This window comes from Ictidomys tridecemlineatus, chromosome 6 (genome assembly GCF_052094955.1).
Source record: "Ictidomys tridecemlineatus isolate mIctTri1 chromosome 6, mIctTri1.hap1, whole genome shotgun sequence".
NCBI classification, from domain to species: Eukaryota; Metazoa; Chordata; class Mammalia; order Rodentia; family Sciuridae; genus Ictidomys; species Ictidomys tridecemlineatus.
The window spans coordinates 5,005,357-5,025,320 of record NC_135482.1 but is presented as its reverse complement, the minus strand read 5'-3'; the positions used below and the strand labels follow the sequence as shown (position 1 = coordinate 5,025,320).

General features: G+C 59.0%; 1 protein-coding gene across 2 annotated transcripts; it reads right to left on the bottom strand.

Annotated features, from left to right (window-relative positions):
• Nucleotides 1–1,513: 1,513 nt before the first annotated feature.
• Nucleotides 1,514–18,543, bottom strand: Ttll12 (tubulin tyrosine ligase like 12). 2 transcript variants are annotated; one of them, XM_078052603.1, is made up of 15 exons: nt 18,270–18,543; nt 14,867–15,036; nt 12,603–12,801; nt 11,598–11,757; nt 11,378–11,511; nt 9,049–9,125; nt 7,631–7,747; nt 7,339–7,533; nt 6,918–7,029; nt 6,004–6,155; nt 5,615–5,696; nt 4,143–4,211; nt 3,530–3,668; nt 2,992–3,170; nt 1,514–1,702 (listed from the first exon to the last, which is right to left on the bottom strand). In XM_078052603.1, the coding sequence occupies exons 1-14, from the start codon at nt 18,429–18,431 to the stop codon at nt 3,019–3,021; spliced, it is 1,920 nt and encodes a 639-aa protein (XP_077908729.1). In that variant the 5' UTR covers nt 18,432–18,543; the 3' UTR covers nt 1,514–1,702; nt 2,992–3,018. The 2 variants fall into 2 exon arrangements, with proteins under 2 accessions (XP_077908729.1, XP_077908728.1); XM_078052602.1 differs by having other exon boundaries at nt 1,514–3,170; nt 18,270–18,542.
• Between the last annotated feature and the right edge of the window lie 1,421 nt (nt 18,544–19,964).

Here is a 19,964-nt window from a genome sequence, read left to right as displayed (position 1 = left end):
GTGGCTCTGGGCTGCACAACCAGGTGAAGCTGTACCAGCCAGGCTTCAGTACCCTCTTGGGACCCTGCAGACCCTGAGGGTGGGTGGGTCGTGCCCTGAGGACGTGAGCTCCCACAGCTCCCATGATGCTGAGCCCAGGCCCAGCGTCCCATGCTGGCCCTGCCTGGGTCCTCAACCGGCTTTGCTAGGACAACACTGGCAGGGCTGGGAATGCCAGTTGACCTGCTTGGCACCAGCTTCTCCCCTCCGGGTGGCCCTGAAATACCCTGTTGGCAGGATGGGGGCGGGGGACCAGGCCAACTCCAGCAAACAAGGCTTTCTGCTGGCCCAGACCTACCTGGATTTGGAGGTGTCCCTGTACCCCAGGCTTCCAAGAGAGTTACCTTGACCTGTCCAGGCAGCTGTCTGGAGTACTGAGACTGGACAGTGTGGTGCACGAGGGACTCGCCTCTCTTGTCACCAGCCATTACAGCCTGGCCGCAGCCTCCTAAGACCTGGCTGTGGCAGCTCCCTAGGGCCAGGCCTGTGGGCGGGGCCTTTTTGGTTTTGGCTCTTGATGTTAAGTCAGCAGGACTACATTGGGAAACCCTGCCCTCACTGACAGATGTGATAGGGCTCCCTCTCTCAGGGGATGGGCTGGGATCCCAGGCTGTGCTCTCCTGGCACAGCGGGAACCTCCAGCGTCCCTCCCAAGCCTGCTAAGGAAGGGGGCAAGGAACGTGCTGGTGCCCTGCAGGAGCCCGAAGGCTCTTCAGCAGGGCTAGCACGGCATCAAACCAGGCCTTTGCACAGCCAGGGGGCCTGGCCAGCTGCTATCCGCATGGAAGCCCCAGTGATTGATGATCCCAGGTCCATCAGACACTTGTGGCCAGGTACTCCGGACTAGGGTGACAGGCCTCCGCTGTACTACTGTGGGCAGCACCCTTGTTGGGAGAGTCGCCACAGGTGGGCATCCCACACAGCCAGAGTGCCACCACGCTGACTCCACCAATAGCACGCAGAGGGACCTCTGGGACTTCCTCAGTAGGGCCCTGAAGGTCTGCGGTACAAGCCACCACTACCAGGCCTCTCCAGCAACTCCATGTGCTCAGCACTGACATATTCTGGCCCTCAACGAATTCCTAAAGAAGGGTGACTAGGGTGCCACTGAGCACCAGGAGAAAGCATTCCGTGGGACCAGCTTCGTCTCCATGGCAGTGCCTCAGCTGGGACATGGAGTCCTGCTGGTGGCCTTGCTTGGGGGTTGTTTGCATAGACATCTAGAAACAGAGAAGCGTGCTTGGTCACTATTTCTCAGGGGACACATGGACCTGATTTCAGTGACCACCCCTGCCCACTGTGTCACAGATTTTAGGTGAACCCAGAGCCAGCAAGAGTGCCACCTGTTAGGACCCGGAGGTCTGGACGCAGTCATAGCTTCACCCACACCCTGTTACAGTCTTGACTCTAGGGGACACAGCTGCCACACCAGCTTAGGCCTGTGCCTCCAGGACCCCAGAGAAAGCAGCAGCCATCAAAGAAGTCATACTTTATTGCAGTACAAATTAAGCAGGGTGAGAGCTGGGAGGCTAGCAGCCCACCCTCCAGGTGAGGAAACCAGAGGCGGCATCAACCCTGCCCTCCACAGCCATGGCCCTGCTGGGCGGAGGGAGGGCCAAGTCCAGCTAAAGGGTGAGGCGAGTCAAAGAGGTGGTCCATGTGCCTGGAGACAGATGGTGGGCAGAATCACACCCAGTTTTGTTATGGAAAGAATTGCTTTTAGCTTCAAAAATGAAACAGACACCACGAACCCTGTCCTGTCCTCCTGTGTGCTGGAAAGTTCTGGAAGCAGCTCTTGCCTACCTGGACAGAGACTTGCCCACTGCACTGCAGCTACACCAGAACCATTGGCAGCTGCTGGGCACACACCTGTGGTCCAGCTACTGAGTGGCTGAGGCAGGAGAATCACAAGTTCAAGGCCAGCCTGAGCAACTTAGTGAGATCCTGCCCCAAAATAAAAAAGGGCTGGGGATGTAGCTCAGTGGTTCAGCACTTGTCTAGCAAGTGAGAAGCCCTGGGTTCCATCCTCAGGACCACAGAACAACACTTCAAGACCTTGAAACATAGGAACGCTGGCACGTGACCAAAATTCCAGAAAAAAATTAGGAAAGAACTAAAATTTTACATTTTCTTCCCATAAGTTAAAAAACAAAATGCCCACACTGACTGTGGACCTTAGTGACAACAGCACCTGTCTTGAACTGAGGTCCTCCTTGGAATCAGCCTGCTAGCCACGGCCATCTCTCAACTACCCCTGCCTGGCGCTCTGCCACCCACACTCGTCCTTGAGACCCTCTCCAGAGCACCTCAGCCCATCTCAGGGGGTGGCGGTGCCTGGTGAGCAGGGGGGCTCTGGTGGGAACTCTCGAGTAGGCCAACTTTCCAGAGGACAGGCCACTCTCAAACATGAGAAGGGAGAAGCCAGCCCTCCTGCCTGGCCGTGGGCAGAGGTCTGCTGGTGGGGGCTGGAGTGTGGCTGGTGGCCAGGGTTTCCCAGGCTTTCTGGGGCATCTGTCACCCCGCTTGTGGGAGCCATGAGGCAAGAGGGCACACTGTGGAAAGAGACCCAACGAGTCTCATTCTATGCAGAGTTCCCAAACACTTCCCTCAGAGCCCCATTTCTAAGGAACCCTTGCCCCCTAACCTCCGGAAACAGCAGCCCAGGATCCAGACTCTCCCGGTGCCAGGAACAAAGCCCTTGGTAAAGTTGGGGACTCACTCACGCAGTCAGTGGTGAGGGGTGTAGAGGGGGCTGGGGTACCACGTGGCCCCAGTGGTGTCCTCACTGACCCACAGCAGAGAGGAGGACCCTCAATCCCAGCGGGAGATACAGGGACAGGGCCGGGAAGGCAGAGGATTTGGGCTGAGGCTATGACTTGGTCAGGGACTGGAGAAGAGGAGGTGGTAGGTCAGCGTCTTGGCAGGAGGAGCTCAGAGAACTGAGGCACCAACCTGGCCAGCAAGAACAGGTGGGAGGCCCTAGACGAGGCGGGTGACATGGCAATCGCTGGGCTGGTCCAGAAACAGGGTGCTGAAGACATCGTTGAAGAAGCTGGGGTGGTACCTGCAGGCTCGCTCACAGTCTGGGTTGAAGTTCACCTCCAGGATCTGGGGCTGCATCACCCGCTTTCCTGGGGATGAGGGAAGCAGGTGAGAAGGTTGCAGGGGGCCAGGGGATGGGGACCTGGAAGTAAGTCTCCTGGTTCTGCAGGCTGGCCTGGACTGCCACCTGCCCCCCATGGCCCGGCAGCAGCAGACCGTAGCCCCAGGGACGAGAGTGCATCACAGCAAGGGCAGACGCTGAGTTCAGCCCAGAGGGGAAGAGGAGGCAGAGCTGGCAGGTGGGCTGTCACCAAGAGGGCCTAGCTGGGGCCAGGGAGACAGGGGCTCCCTCTGCCAGTCTCCCTGTGCCCTCTGCATGGCAGGTGTCCCCCCCTCAGTCTAGACCTCCTGGCTCATTCCAGCTCAGGGCGCCTGGGCGGTCCCTCACCATCAGGGCGGCTGTCCCACTTCAGCATGAGGTCAACGGCGTACACGGCCCGGGATGCGGGGTAGTCGCAAAGGCCCTGGGGTGGTGGCTTGGCACATGCCACCTGGAACAGCTCCGTGATGGCCCGGAAGATCTCAGCCTAAGGTCGGGGAGGGTGAGTCAAGGGGCTTGTTGGTCCTAATGCTGGGACTGGCCTCCCAGAGCTGCCTCAATTCAGTGTCCTGCCTGAACCCTAGCCTGAAATGGCCCAAGTCAACCTCCCCTACACCCTTTGTCTCTAGACCTATCCATGTCACTTCTACCTGACATTTTCCCTTTTCTGGGAGTCTACTTTATTTCTGGTGTTGGGGATCAAACCCAGGAACTTGCACATTCCAGGCAAATGTCCTACCCCAGAGCTACACCTCAGCCCCCAGGTCCACTTTCAGCAAACCTGCCCCATCTCCTGCCCTAGCACCCCCGTGGCTCACCAGGGACTCAGGTCACTGGAGCAGATGGAACCTGTTGCCCTCTGGCTGACCCATGTGCTCAGAGCCACCCAGTCCCAGAGTGTGAGGGGTGGTTCCTGTAGGTGTGCAGCCTGGCCCTGCCCCCAGTGGAGCTTGGGACTCACCTGGACACCACTCCAGGGGAACTCTGGGTATTGCTTCTCAAACTCAGGGATGAACTCATTGTAGTGTACCTGCAACACACAGGGCCAGGCAGTCACTCTTGCTTTGCTGGGGCAATAGGAGGACAGCACCGCAGGACAGCATGTGGCCCAAGCCCCCCAGGTTACAAAGGGGAAAAGAGACTGGGTTTAAACTCTGGCTTCTGTGAGACTCTGGCAAAGCATGTCAACCTCCGAGCCCGTCTGCTCCTGTGACGGGGAACACACCTACACAGCAAGCTGATTTCAAGGCTGTCGGGAGGCTGAGTCAGGCAGCAGAGTCAGGGCAGCTCAGCACCCAGAGCAGGACAGCCCACCTGACACAGAGCCTGGACCCAGTCTTCAGGGCCCTACCTGTGTCCCTGCACTAATGAAAAACAGCGAGATCTTCACCAGACCAAGACTCTACCCCAAGAAAGCCCAGTACATGGACAGGGCTTCTGGAGATGACCCCCTCACAATGCAGAGAGAAGGGACTCAGCACCAACCACGTTCTGGGGCCCTCATGGCTGTTCTGGGTACTGGCCTTCAATGTGACCAAGGACGAAAGAGGGGCAAGTGGCAGCAGGACCACATGGCCCTGGCCGGGTGTGCATGAGCCCAGCACTGCTACCCAGCAGCTCCCGTTCTCCAGGTCCCTCCCAGGCAGAGTCAGCAGGATGCCTCCAAGAATGCCCCACTTGGCTCGGGTGAATAACTGTGGGAATTAGGAAGCCACAGGGCGCTCTGGGGCTGCACTTGGTGAAGCCCATCCAGGAGCATGGCACTTGGTGGCAGAGATGCTGGGGGCGTGCTCGAGCACATGCTGAGGAGTCCAGGTGTGCCCGGACGGTGGTCATGCCTCAAGAGAGGGAGCAGGCGGGCCAGCTGGGGCGCCTGACGGCTTATCTTCAACCCTTGCCAACCAGCCGGCAGGGCAGAGAGCTTTGGGGCAGTGAATGCCGTGGCCTGGTCCTCCTTTCCTCCTCCAAGGACCCGAGCTCTGCCCAGGCTGTGCCTGCCTGGCTCAGGTGCACTGTCTGTGGCCTCCTGCCAGCACCCCCAGCCTCACTGCCATGTACTGTGTGCCAGGAGGGACAGACGCACAGGGAGGGTAGGAGATGTGGCTCCAGGAAGGGCCACAGGCTGGCAGGGGCAGGGCCAGATGGGCACGGGGCGGGGGCTGCCCTGTCTCCTGTGGGGCCAGGCAACAGGCACCTCCGTGGCCCCCTCCATTCCTGGGCTCAGAGTGCTGAAGGGGCAGCTGTGTCTTCCCAGGTGAGGCAGCTTCCCGGGGCGGGGGGGAGCCTGCTGAGCCCCACTCTGCTGTGACCGGCCTCGGGACAGGCCACCCGCCTGCCCCCACATCCTCAGGCACAGCGCACTTCAGGTGGCAGGGAGAACAGGACACCCCGAGGGGACACAGGAACCCTGCGGGTGCCTCACGGCTGCCCCACCTGCTTCAGCACCACGTCTGGGTCGTAGTTCATGACGGTGAAGTGTTTCTCATAGTCGTCAAGGTCGTCAAGGGAGAAGGGCCTGGGGGACAAGCAGACAGGCCGGCTTGTGGGCTCCCAGCGCGCAGCGGCTCCCCAATGGCCCCCAGTTCTGCACCTGTCTCACCAGCGGGTGGGGGCTGGTGGGCAGCATGATGTGAAGATTCCCTGTGACGCACCCTGGCTCTCCCGCTGTCACCTGTCACAGGTCACAGCCAAGGCATGGTCACTCGGGAGGACCAAGGCGCGTCACCACCACCCGATACCCAGGGGCTGCTGGCTGGGTGGGTGTGCGGAGTCCCAGCACAGGCTTTGGGACCCACCATAAAGGAAGGTCCCGGGCCCATTACCGGTTGGAGAAGCGTAGCCAGAACACGTCATAGGCGAACAGCTGCAGCGGCTTCACGGAGCGCAGCAGCACCACATAGCGGACATCGAACTTGACGCTGCCCACGTCTTCTCTAAGGAACAGGACGGGGCTTTCGATGTACTTGGATACCACCTGGAGGACACAGATGCCGGCTCGCTGAGCTCCTGCACCCGTGGGCGAGCTCCTCCATCTGCCCACTGAGGGCCCCTGCACCTGGCACCCAAGGCCAGTCATAGTGACACTTTACCCCACATCTGCCTTGCAAACCCTGCTCTAGCCAGCAGCTAGTGTCTCCATGTTCATCTCGACTTTAGTTGAAGGAAAAAAAAAATCTGCTTCAGCGTTTGAAACAATACAGATCCTCCCCCAGACTCTACCATCCTGTCCCACTGTCCCAAGCTGCCACTGTGGGCCTTCCAGCCCCCTCCTTCCAGCCCTGGCCACATGCATGACCCACCACAGCAGCCACAGCCTGGATGAGTCTCCAGTCCTGTGACTCCCCTGTGCTGCCTCTGGAGGCCACCACAGGCCCAGGGGCTCCATGCTTGGCCACTGCTCCTGCTGGGCTGTCATACTACATGGCGCAGCAAGTTCTCTGAACTTGCGTTCCTCCTGCCTCAGGCTCCTGAGCTGCTGGGATTACAGTGTGCCAAAGCGCCTGGCTGTGGCTGGCTACACTGGACAGTTCTAACTGAGGATCTCCGCTGCTCCCACCAGGAGTGCCACACTGGCCCTCCCCTACTGGCACTGGCAGTGGCTGTGGAAGGAAGGACGGGGCTTCCGAGAGGGCCCTGCCCCAGCTCCAATCCCCGTGTGCCCGGCGACCCCAGTCACTGCCGACACCTGGACCTAGCTGCAGGGGTCCCAGCCCTCAAGCTCCGCCAGGCTGCCCACCTTGGGAGTGCTCTCTCGGTGCCGGATGATGCTGGGGAGGCTCCTGGTGACGTGGGTGTCCAGGCTGCGGGCCAGGTTCCAGGGCTTGCAGATCCAGTGGTTGTCCTCCCCCCTGCAAGGAGGGCACGGCCAGGCTACACCCTGAGGCCTGCCCTCCCAGCCAAGCACCCCAGGACCCTGGCCACTGAGGGGGAGGCCAACATCTCCCAAGGGGCCCTAGGAATGTCACAGAGGTGGCACTGGAGGCGGGCCCAGGAGTAGGGAGCTTTCAGAGGTTGGGTGCAGAGGCCTTAGAGAGGTGAGGGTACTTGTGGTCAGCACACACCAGCACTCACTGGTGCTCAGCTAATGAGCCGCCGACACCGGGTGTGGATGGGACGCCACAGGGGCCTGTTTCCAGGCGCCATATCTGGGGGCTTACCGCCTCTCCCGCTGCTGGAAGTAGCTGACGAACTGGGGCAGCTCCGTGCGCAGGTTGAAGGTCCGGGGCAACCAGGGGGGGCCCTCGGGGCCCCCTGCCCGGCGTGCGATGGAAGCCAGGCAGTCCTTCACCGTCAGCAGGTTCTCGCAGGGGAATTGGTTCAGCAGCACCTGCGGCCGCTCCTGGCTGAGGCTCCTGCAGATGGCAGCAGGAATGGGGGGCTCAGGGCGAAGGAGGGCTTGGGTGGGTGAGGGAGGGGAGCGGGAGCCCGCTGAGGCCGGGGGCGCCCCACCTGTAGTCCTTGAAGTGGGAGAAGTGGTAGAGGATGTCGGCATCCGCCTCGCTCGGGGTGAAGGTGAAGCGTGGGTGGGTGAGATGGCTGAGCACCTGCTGCACGTCCGTGTGGACCCTGGGGAGGGGAGGGCAGGGCAGTCTAGACCTGCTCCCTCTACTATCTGCTGAAGGACAGAGACAGCCGGTGCTCTTGCGTCCCACTGCAGGATGGCACATGGCCTGCCTCCTGTTTGTCTTTAGAATGAAATAGTCCTTCTGAGTGAAGGCTGGGCCTCCCCCATGTGGAAAAGGAGGATGGAGCGGGCCAATTTCCCCTGGACGTGCTAAGAGCCGGCCGAGAAGGGCTGATATCCCCAGAACGCTCCTCTGAAGCTGAGGGCCAAGCAGGCCAGTGTGGGGTCAAGACAAGAGTCCTGGAGCCCCTGAGGGGGAGGGGTGGACCCAGCCCATTGAAGGGGTGGGGCTGAATGTGAAGGTGGGAGGGGCACAGGGCAGGGAAGCCAGGCGGGCAGGGCTCTGAAGCAGGGCACATGGTGGAAGTGACTGCGAGCAGGAGGACCACAAGTGGGGCCTCCATGTGCTTCTGCCCCAAGGAGGGGAGGGGCAGGGGTCATAGCCAGACTGGGGCCTTAGGAAAGGCCAGCACAGCCTCTGTCCTCAGGAAAGGGGTGGAGGCCCTGTGGGGGCAGAGTGCAGGTGCTGTCCATTTCTGGCTGGACCAGGTTAAGCAGCCCAGGGAGGTGTCTGGGGGTTTCCAGGAAGGGTTTGCATGAAGGCAGAGACCCATCCATCCTGATTGAGGTGGACCTGCCCAGGCTTTGCTCAGCACCAGGTAGGCACGGTGCCTGTACTTCTGCTTCTAACCCGTAAGCCGGAGTGACTGTTCCCACCTTCCTGGAGGGACAAGCGTACTCAGCCTTCCAAGACTGAGAAAGTGGAAAGGCTACTTATCTGCAGGGTCCAGCCTGGACTTGCCCGCTTAGTTGTTATGATCCACTAGTCTACACCTGCAGGCCCTGGGAAGGGCCTCTCCTGGCAGCCCAGGTGGCTCTTCCAGCACCCAGCACACTCAGTCAGCACAGGCACCCATTCTGGGGAGTGGCCAGCCTTTGTTCAGGTCTAAGATCAAATGCAGACACATGGGGGTGCCCCTGCATGGCTGAGCCGGGACTGGTGGTGGCCCCAGCTTCAGCCTGGAGTGCCCTCACCCCACCAGGGTTTTCACACCTCCTTCCATCCTGAGTCCCAAGGGAGAGTCTAGGGCCTTCCCTGCTCTGCTGCATCTCCTCTATGATCCCTGTGCAGACAGCAAGCTGCCAGGACTTGGGGTTCATGAGCCTGGCAGTGCCCTGGGGCCTGGGCCTGGTGTATGGAGCTGGCAACCCAGGAGCCCCAGGGTAGAGAAGGGGCACCTACTTGAAGACGTGGTCATGGGGATGGGCTGCAGGGCTGATGGCAAGTGGCAGTTTCTCCTTGTTCTCCTCCAGAATGGCCTAGAAGGAAACACACCAAAGGCAGATACAGACCTTAGTGAAGGGAGCAGGAGAAGGTGCCTCCCAGCCCGGCCCTGAGGTGGGGCTCTGCAGAGCTGGGCACTTGCTGCCCCAGCCATCCCCACCTGGGATTCTGGAACTCATGGCCCCTTGGTACCCGGCAGCTCTTCTTTGGTGTCAAAAGAACAAGGCAAACATTTTCAACTTCCTCAGGATCATCTCCAGATCACAGGGGGAAAGCGGGTGGCAGGCCTGTCCTAGGAGGGGCTGGGGAGCTCCAGGGGGCAGGGCTGTTCCAAGCATGCTGCAATGGTTTACAGCCTGCTCACAAACTAGGGAGGGAGGCGGGGCAGGGGGTCACAGCCAGATCTGGGCCTCAGGAAAGGGGTGAAGGGCTCGGGGCTGACACTCCCTTTACAAGGCAGCTCTTGGTCCTTCGCCTCAGTGGGCTGGACCAGGGGAGCCACTGCTAATGAAGGGAAGGCAGCAGCTACAGTGTGCTGCTCCGGCCAGGCCACAGGCCCCATGGCTCCGCCTCACTTTCTCTCAGCCACTAGCTCCAAGTCTCCGTGTGGGGCAAGGCTTCAGCAGCCCATAGAGGCCCATATGCCGAGGACCTGAGGCCTGGGCCGCAAAGCAGTACTGAGCCACTCCTGCCCAAGGGAACTGTGTGAGGTGACAGGTTTGCTGCTGTGAGCTGCTAGGGTCTGGGCTGCTCAGTCAGCACCCAGAGTGAACCTGGGCGCAGGCCCGACCTTGCCTGGAGTCCAGCAGGAAAGCACGGGTGTCTCAGATGTGCGGCTGCCCTGGCTCCTGTCAGCACAGAGCCCCCAGGCAAAGATCTGCCTTCCACTAACAGCCAAGACCAGGACGCAACTGTCCCCAGGGCAGACTCACACCTCGTCCCCTGCACCCCTGCTTCACAGGCCCGAGCTCATGAGCACACCGTGGGCATGGACATGCCTCTGGACAGACAAGGGCAGTCCTTTGGCAGGGGCCATTTGGTCACCACTGGTGTCCACGGAGGTGTAGCTAGGTTCAGGCCCAGGCCCACCCCTGCCAATCCTGCCAATAACAGCGACCACTCCAACACCAGCTGCCCTGTTCAGTCCCATCCGCAGCCTTCCAGATACCAAGCACCACAGTCTGTGTGGCTCAGCAGCTTCCAACACAGTGGGGCAAGGTCTGTGGCCTCTGCCTGTGGGCTAACGCGTGCCCTTGGTTTCAGATCTAGACTCTGCACTAGCTATGTGACCTCTGGCAAGTTAATTAATTTCTCTGTGCCTCAATTTCCCCATCCTCAATAAAATGAAGACGTAACAGGACTGTAAGGTTGTAAGGAACACAGGAGAGTGAACTCCTGTGGTGCTAGGTTCAAGCTCCCACGAGTGCTGGATCCAGTTGACGGGACACGATGGCAGGGCAGAGGGAGGCTCTGGCAGAAGCTGTGTTCTTATAGGACCCGCCTCCCTGGGCCTCACTGACCCTTAGTCCTTAACCCACAGCCCCTGGTATTGGGCACTGCATGAGCTCCTACCACCAGCCCAGTGCTCGAGTGGGCCAGCGACATCCTGGTGGGGCCTGACGGGGAGCTGCCCAGTCGAAGCATCACTCTGATTTCAGTGACAAGGGTCTGCCGTGTGCAGGAGAGGGGCTGCATCGTGTTGAATGGGGTCGGCCCTTCCTATCCCTGAGTCTACTTCCTTACATTCAACCAAAGGTGGTCAGTCAAAAATTCTATCTGTCCTGAATATGTGGACTCTCCCGTGTCCCTAATAACATGACAAGGGTTCACACAACACTTCCGGTCTTAGGTGACAAGTGTAGGTTCTACGGGAACACCGCACCACCTGACACAGGGACTGGAGCACCTGGAGATTCTGGAATCCATGAGGGTCCCAGAGCCAGTCACCTGAGGACAGCCAGGGAAGCCCGGTGTCCTTTTGCCCAGGAGGGAAACCTCTCCAGATGAGACATGGGACAGAGCAGGCCCACGCCTCCTCGGTAACAAGCAGCATCTGTTGATGTCCTGCAAGGACCAGCTCCTATCACCTAGTGTTTAAGCATGTGGCTGCAGGCTGCTCGTGCTCCAGGGAGACCTGTCTCAGAGTCCCCAAACACCTCCCCGCTCCCAGTAACCAGCTAGGCGCCTGGCACCTAGCAGTGTTCAGTAACATGTGGTGACGGATGGAGAACATTCCAGCAGCCACCAGACCAATAGGCCTGGGTTGGAGGTGGAGGCAGGGCCACACCTGGTAGTACTCGGCGGGCGGCTCGGGCGTGGAGGAGCTGAGGTCCGACATGTCGGTGGGGGCCCAGGGCAGCAGCATGCATTTCCGGATCAGAGGGTCTGCCTCTCCGTAGGCAAAGTCCCGGGTCACCTCCTCTGCGCCAAGACACGCATGCCCATCAGTGGGGGCGTTAAGGGGCTGGCTGAGGCCCATCCTACAGGGTGGGCAGGCTCTGACTTACCGCCTGTGTCCAAGTCCCTCAGCGGCCACAGCAGCGTGTAGGCCACTTGCTGGGGCATGTAGAAGAAGGGTGCCGTGGCGAAGCTGGGCACGTCTGCGTGCTGGATCCTCGAGCCAAACTCGTCCATGATGTACCACACTGGCACCTTCTCCTCGGCTGTCTGTGGGCAGGGCACAGGGCAGCCCTCACCCACATGTCTACCGCCTGCTCCTTCTGCCCTGTGCCCTCCACCGGCCCACCCACCACGGCCCACAGAAGCATGGAGTGATTGCAGTTGTCACTTTTCTCCTATGCCCAGCTCTCCTGAGTCTGGAGGGACAGTTCAGTCCCTCCTGGACAGGGGCCCAGCCCTTGTAGACCAGGACACAGCCCATGTAACACAGCCTGACAACCTGTGTGGTAAAAAGGCACTTGGCTCATCCCCATGCGGACAGTCTGGACTTTCCATGTGGTGGGGAAGGGAGTCTGAGTTCAGGGAAGGCTTCCTGGAGGCAGCGGCATGGAGGAGGAGCAAGCATGACTTCCTGAACTAAGAGTGGCGAGGGGCTGGGGCCTGGAGAGGCCACAGGTGGTAGTGAAGGCCCAGGTCAGGCCAGAGGCAGCTCAGTTGTCTGGGCTTAGGTTCAGGGGTCCGAGAGTCGGGTCCTGTGAGCTCCAAGCCTGGGTGAGCACCTGGGGCCCAGCCTTAGATGGTCCTGAGCAAGGGGGTCAGCCTCTCCTGATGAGGCCACAGGAAAAAATGCCCCTTCCAAAGGAGGTGGCCCGGGACTGAGCCCACAGAGAGGCAGACCCTGGATCAGAGGTGCAAGCCGCTGCCCTGGGCCTGCTGGCAGGGCAGGCCCAGCTCCTCCACACCTGGGCCGCCCACCCAGCCCTGCCAGGTGCGGCCCTCTGCCTCCACCTCCGACCCCTGTTCACTGTGGGGGCTCCCACCAGCCCTGACGGCCCAAGGCCACAAAGGCCCTGCCTGTGCTCCCTTCCCCTGGGACCCAGTGGCTGGCTTACCCCATGGGCCACCTGGTAGGTCTGGTTGAACTTCCACATATCTTCTAGCACCAGGGCCACAGCCTCCGGGCTGGGCAGCTCACCATGAAACTCGATGCCCATCAAGGAGGCCATGCGGTGCAGCAGCCCTGGCACCTGCTGTAGCTGCTGGCGGGCATGCTCCACGCGACACGTCCAGGCGTGGTCGATGAGGAAGATGCTGTGGACACATGTGAGTTGCCAAGCAGCCACGGCAAAAGGGAAAGGGGAAAGAGGAGGACCAGAAGGGAGAAGACACCCAGGGCTAGGTCCTGTACCCATTCTTCTGAGACCCAGTTAACCCACCACCATGGTTATGGATGATTTTGGCCAAGACCCCAGCTCTGTCACCCAGTGTACGCCTTCCAGCTAGCCACCTCCTCTGAGCTCTAATGCAGGTCACTGGGGTTCCCCATTTCCCATGACCAGGTAGATGTGAGCACCACACGGGTCTGGAGATCCAGCATGAGGGAGGCTACTGGAGAGGAAGGGGATAGGAGGGCAGGGATGGGGAAGAGAAAGGGATGACTAGAGTGTTATTTGTGTACATCACCATGCCACAATGAAACCCATCGTTCTGTTAATTAAATGTGCTAACTGGAACCAGTGGGGTGGCACATGCCTGTAATCCCAGCAGCTTGGGAGGCTGAGGCAGGAGGATCCCAAGTTCAAAGCCATCTCTAAGGCCCTAAGCAACTTAGCAAGATCCTGTCTAAATAAAATATATTACAAAGGGAAGGGGATGTGGCTCAGTGGTTAAGTGCCCCTTGGTTCAATCCTCAGTGCAAAAAAAAAAAAAAAAAAAAAAAAAAGTTCCAAATAGCCAGCACTCTTGACTTGGCTGAGTACTGGTGAAAAGCAATAGAGGTCACTCATGTAAGAGTCCATGGCTGGACTAAGTGGTGGAGGACAGGCCTGGGCTCCCCCCTTGCTCCCTACAGGGGCAGGCGGTCACCTAAAACAAAGGTCCCCACACCAGGAGGCCAAGTGGGAGTGCAAAGGAGCTGCCCCACAGAAAGTGCCCATGCACACCAGGCCTCTGGAGGGAGAGCTGAGCCCTGCACACAGTTCCCAGCTCCTGCAAGAGATGGCAAGCATGTGCTCCCCCGCAGGTCTGAGGCCAGGCCTGCTTGCCACCCACAGAACGGGGCTGCCCGGGTTTGAGGCCCTACTAGTTTAGGAGGGGCCAAGCACTCAAGTGGCTCATGGGCATGGTTGTTCCTGGCTGAATCCATCCCACTTTAAAATGAAAGGGTCAGCTAATGCACTGGTCCTTAAGTTCAGGAAAGTTTATTTTGCTGTGCTTATATTAGATTTTTGGTTTGCTACATATCCAGAGATAGAGATTTGAAGACTCCAGAACACAGGGAGGAGCTAGGCCCTTGAAGATGGATGCAGGAGTGACCCTGGGCAACGTGACAAGATGTTGTACCCAATGGGTGCTGAGGAAGAAAGGGCCTAGGAGCTTATTGGGGCTGGGCAACTGGGGAAAGCTGAAGCTGAAATTTACACCTGAGGCTCCAAACCCAGGCCAGATCCCCAGCCCCTCCCAGGCCTGCTCAGGTGGGGTGTGTGACGAGGGCTGAGTGTGCCCCAAGCTGAGGCGGCTGCTTGACTCACCGCACTGCCCTGGGGGAGGAGGCAAGCCTGGGCCCAACTGCATGATAGGTGGGGGTGCTGGGCTGATGGAAGAGGTGGGAAAAGCTCCCCAGGAGACAGACCCTGTAAGCCTTAGGGGCCAGCACAAGTTTAAGATTCCAACAAGGACTTTGGCAGGAGATAGCTCTGTGTGGTCCCTGGGAGACAGGAAGCTGTGGGCAGGACCAGCCCTGCTCTGGGTCTCAGAGGTTCCTGTTTCCAAGAGAGGGTCCAAGGAGAAGCCATGCTTAGGAACAGGCAGGCACCTGCAGCACCCAGCCTCAGCCAATTGGGCGACCATGCCCAAATGCTTCAGCAAAACCAAAGTCTTACACCCTGCAAGGGGGACACTGTGACAATGATGAGATCATAGGCAGGCACTCAGGGGACTTCACCATGTTGGAACAGACACTACTGTGAAGCCCTGTGGGAACAGCACTGGCCATGCATGCATAGCACTGGCTTGTCCTGGGACCAAGATGCTGCTTGGCACACAGGAAGCAGAGTGCCTGTACTTTGTTTTGCCCTAACAGCCAACTTTTGGTGCAAGCTTTGTAAGAGTGGGCTGGGCCCTGGAGGTGGAGGTGCCAATGGGCCTGGGATCCTACCTGTTGGGGTCTGCGGCCCGAAGCCCGCTCTCACTGGTCACGATGACCTTGTAGCACAGCTCACTCCCGGGGTTGGGCTGCTTCCTTCGCGCTTCCCCGGCAGCTGGATCCTCCTCCTCTTCCACCTCCTCCACCTGCATTATCCCGAACATCTCCCCGGCGTCGAAGACCTGGGGCCAGAGCATGGTCAGCAAGTGTGGGGCAGAAGACCCTACCCTGACCCTCACCACAGTCATGACTGCTGCCACAGGGTGGCTGAGGGCCACATCAAGGCCTTAAGGATGAACCTGACTCCCCCGAGGAGTAGGACCTATATACTACCTGACCTACCCACAAAAACCTGGCAGGTGGGGAAACTAGGCCTCCTAGAACTTCACAGGGGCATCATCTATGCTGAGATCATCCAAGGCGCTGGCCCCATGGGACACCACTCTTGGAAACGGACTATGTACACAGGGGAATGCTCTTTAGTTTAGGCCTCTTGCTTTCCAGGACAAATAAGGTCCTAAGGGCAGAAGGTGGCTCTGGTCACACTGGAGGTGAATGGGGGTCAGGGTCCTGGTAGCTGGGGAGTACTTCCTCTCACCAGAAGTCATCGCACACCACAGTAGCTGAGACCCCGTGTCACCCGGCCAGACCAGCCAATAGCCCAGGGTTGGCAGGAAACAGAGGGGTATGCGCCATCCTCAGGGTAGAGTGGGCCTCTTCTCCTGTGCCTGGAGCCAGGCTGGTCCTAGCTCCTGCCACCAGTCAGTGATGGGGGTGGGGGTGGTATCTTTAGACTCTGCAGCCTGGCACAGGCGGCTCTTCCACTTCCTACACATCTGTCCAACAGACACAACTGGACCACCTCAAGGGGGTGTCGGGAGGGTTAGGTGACCCACACACCAACAGGCCTAGAACCTGGACCACAGGACAGTTTTGCGAGCACTTGGTCTCAGCATGCCCTGTGACCCAGTCTCCTCTTGTGTGAAGGGGTACCACCTATCTTCCAGGACCGCTTTGGGAATCCGATCTAACAGCACACATTAAGTTCCGACACCCAGGGGGACTTGACGCCAGTCCTCCCTGAAACCTCTAGCCTCTCAGGCACAGGCGGCATTGGGATGCTGGTGGGGACTGGCATTCCACGGTCACGGAGGATGAGCCTGGTGCTGAGAGCTGAGGAAGGGCTAGGCCATCCAAGTACCAGGTGGGCAGCGGCAGAGCCTGAGGAAGTTTCTGGGTGAAGATACAGGGGTGGACTCCAAAGGACCTGGCTCTGGGGAGGTGGGGGAAAGAACTCCGGGCAGGAGAAGGGCAAGGAAGGGCCTAGCAGGGTGCAGCAGACAGATCACCTGGAAGAGGCTCCCAGAGAGCTGGGCAGAGGTTTGAGTCCTGCTGTAACGCTGGCCGCAGCCCTGGAAAGGCCACTATCTCGCTCTCTGCTAAGAAGGCAGGGGCTGGAGCCTGGCTTCTCTCGCCTAAGTACTCCCAAATCCTCAGCCTTCCATCGCCAGCCTTCTGGGGGTCAGCGGGCCCACCCCCATTCTGGCTTGGCTTCTCCCTTGCTGTGGAATGAGGTGACCACAGCCTGCACTTGACAGGTCTTGAGGGGCCCCTAGGGAGACAGCAAAGGGAGTGGTCACCAGTGGAAAGCTCAAGCAGGAGTCGGCAGTTGCACTAGGGTCACAGGATGAGGCCCTTGTGTGCAGCAGCTACTGGTCTTGGTGGCATGCTCCCTCCCACCCCAGACCTGGCCTTACTCTGTGACAATGGCTGCAGGTTTGTGTCTGGCATCTTGGTGACTCAGCTCTACTGGTAACAGCTTGGGAGGTCAATGGAAAAACACTGGCTGCCCCAGGGTAGGGCACAGCAACCGGGTGGCCAGGGAAGAAACGACATGACACTGGTGACCATCTTCTATGTACTGGACACTGGTGGCTTAGTCCTCAGCTCTCGCCTCCCCTCCCCCACCAGGTCCCTAGTCAGCCAGGTGCACCTTTCCCATTACTCCTGCTTTCCACATGAGGCTAGAGTTCCCATGGTGAGGGACCTGCCCCAGTGAGGGTCTACCACTCCTGAGGCAGGCTGGGCAGGGGCCAGGGCATTGCCACATTGTCCTCCTTTCATCCAACACAACAGGACCTTAAAAATTGGGGTCCTCCCTGCCTCAATCCCCATCACAGGTCTGGGAAGTCCTCAGAAAACAGTGGCAGAATTAAGGGCCAGGGTGATGGGGGAAGGGAATCCTGTTCCAGAGCACATGCACTGAGAGGAGTGCCACTGCCACCAAGCACAGATGCTCGACTTCTGATGGGGCTACGCTGAAACCCGCACTGAGGTGAAAACATCAAAGGCTGAAGACGCATCCAACACCCCCAACCCACCGAGCGTCACAGCAATGCCCTAAGCTGCTGCCCTTTCCCTTTGTGATCTTTGGGCTGCTATGGAGCTGGGGCCTGCTGGCACTGCCCAGTATTTTAGAGGATTCTGTTGCATATCTAGCTCAGGAAATGGGCAAATTCAAAATTCAAAGGGCAGCTCACCCATAAGTTTTCGGAGGAACGAATACTCAGGGACAAAAACTGCTGAGAGAGGGCAAGGTCTGTTCAGCAGTCACGCTCATGGGACTCCTAGTTCCTGGCCCGGGTCACCTGCACCACTTAGCCTGTCCAGGTTCTAGAGGCTGAGCCCTGCAGGAGCCTGGCTCCAGGTGGAAAAGGCCCCACCAGGCCTCTGGGCCAGAAGGAGCGGGAGACCTCTGAAGTCTCGGCTTAGAGAGGCAGGCACACGGGAGTGGACTCCACAAAAGGGAGAAAATCCAGAAAGCTCTACACCCCTCATCTTTCCTTTACCTTCTTTCTCCATCTTCCACAGTCTCAATTCTTATTCTGCAAAATGAGGGTGATCTGTGCCCAAACCAAATGAAGAAACACCACAGAATTCTATGAACCGAACAGCTAAAGCTACACAAATTCACGGCTGAGAGCAACTTGGGTTTGAGCCTGACCGGTCTCTCCTAGCCTCGGCTTTCTCATCTGTATAAGGGACGACGGGTCCCACTCCTCACAGGGCTGCCGAGGGCCGGGCACACGACACACGCCCTAGTCCACCTTAAGTTCCCGGCGCCACCCTGGCCGGCCTGGGCCTGGAGGGTCGGGGTACAGAGGCGTATGTCTCCCTGGACTCCCCAAACTCCAAGCCGCTGCTGAATCACCGAGGGACAGAGTCTAGGTCGCTCGACGCGACCCAGCGCATCCGCCCTCCACCCCGCGGCTAATCGCGGCCGCGCGCCCAGGCCCCACCGCCCTCCGCCCGGCCGCAGCCGCGCGCTTCCCCGCGGGCTCCGGAGCTGCCGGCCGCCCCACGGGGCCCGTCTGCAGCCGGGTTCCCCCGGCCTGGGGCCCCGCCCGGCCCGCACCTCGTGCTCCAGCTTGTGCAGCAGGCGGCCCCAGTACCGCTCCGGGACGCCCGAGGCGCGCAGCGCCGGGCCGTGCAGCGCCGCGAACTCGTCCAGGGCCCGCGCGCCTTCCTCTGGTGTCCGGCCCGGGTTGCCGCGCTCCGGCCCCGGCTCGCCTTCCATGGCGCCTCGGCCCGAGCCACAGCCAGCGCAAATGTGGAGCCGCCGCCCGCGGGCCGGGCCCGCCAGCCAAGCCGCCGCCGCTCCGCCTCCGCTCGGCTCTGCTCCGCCCCGCCCCGCCCCGCGCGAGGCCGGGACCCAGAAGACCGCGTGCGTCGACGGGCGCGCGCTCGCGTGTGTCCGCGACGGGGCCGCGGAGCTGCTGGCGTAGGCGCGCGCACCTCGGGGGGCGTGTCTCTTCTCACTCCTGCTGCGGCTGCCCCAGGGGATGCCGGGAGGGCGGGGTGATGCGCCCACGCGTTCAGAACCGGAAGGGGCGGCCGTGCTGGGGCAGGCGGGGCGGGCCAGGTTTGCAAAGCCCCCGGGGTGGGAGGGGTTCTCTGATCCTTTTAATTTCCCTGAATTTTAAGTGCTGAGAAGTCGTGGTCCGTCCCAGTCTCCTTATATTCGGATTCGGAAGATGAGTTGAGCCATTAAAGCTGGGCGTGCCGTCGGAAGCGTTTTCCCTCTAAGCTGAGGTGTTGGCCGGAGAGGAAGCTCCGTGGTGCAGGAGGTGCCGCGGGCATGGGTTCCGGGTCGATCCCCAGCACCGCCTTAAAAAAGTCAAACCAAAGAAACCCGAAAACAAACACGTTGAGATGTTATAAAGTGCAACTTAAAAACATTTAAAAATCACTCGCCTTGGAACGCTCATTGGTATTTGGAACTTTGTAATAATTACTTGCTAAAAATAGCTCAAAGCCTGAAATTTTGGGGTGCTTCAGTTTCTTAGGTTTAGTGATGTACGTCGTAATCCCAGCTATTCCGGAGGCGGAGGCAGTAGGGTGGCAAGTGCAAAGCCAGCCTGGAAAACAACCGGATCCTGTCCCAAAATTTTAAAAATTAATTATTTTTTTTTAAAAAAACTAATTAAAACTAATTTTAAACAAAATGCCCCAATTTAGAGGACTTGTTCGGTGTCACTGTGGGATTCAGGCTGATCTGCAGAGGCTCAGACTTCCAAACTTCAATTGCTGAGGGTGCAGAGGAAAAAAACAATAAACCTTCAATGCCACATTGAAGTGCATTTTGTAGAAAAAGCAATTTGATTTAAATGAATAGTCATGATTCACAATGGACGGTAAACCTGCTTGCACAGCTCCACATGTTAATTTGTTTTCAAGAGCAGTCTTTTTCAAATAATTTCTTACTTTGGAAGTATATGCAGTGCTTCCGAGTCAGAATTACATCATCTGATTTGTGGTTAGTGAGCTTTTGGGGCCTCATTGTGGAGGGTCAAGTTCAACATTTTGTGGAAGTTTTGTTACCACTGTTTACCAGTGACGAGTCCTTGCTTCCCCAATGCTGAAGTATAACACCAGAAAAGCAAGTTTAGAGTGGAAAGTAGAAGCTTTATTAAGGACAGCAGAAAAGACTTCTCCCTGGAGGAAGAAGGGCACCCAAGAGGTGGAATCCATGCAAGGGGGAGGTCTTTCCTTTTTTACAGCTAAGGTTTACTTTCAGCTTTCCCGCATTCCTGTCATTTGCATTTCTGTC

Coding starts and splice junctions, on each gene's coding strand:
- Ttll12 (XM_078052603.1), bottom strand. CDS start 18,431: ATGGAAGGCGAGCCGGGGCCGGAGCGCGGCAACCCGGGCCGGACACCA. Junction 12,802..14,866: donor CGGGCCGCAGACCCCAACAG/GTAGGATCCCAG, acceptor ATGTGTCCACAG/CATCTTCCTCATCGACCACG. Junction 6,156..6,917: donor ACCGAGAGAGCACTCCCAAG/GTGGGCAGCCTG, acceptor TGTGTCCTCCAG/GTGGTATCCAAGTACATCGA.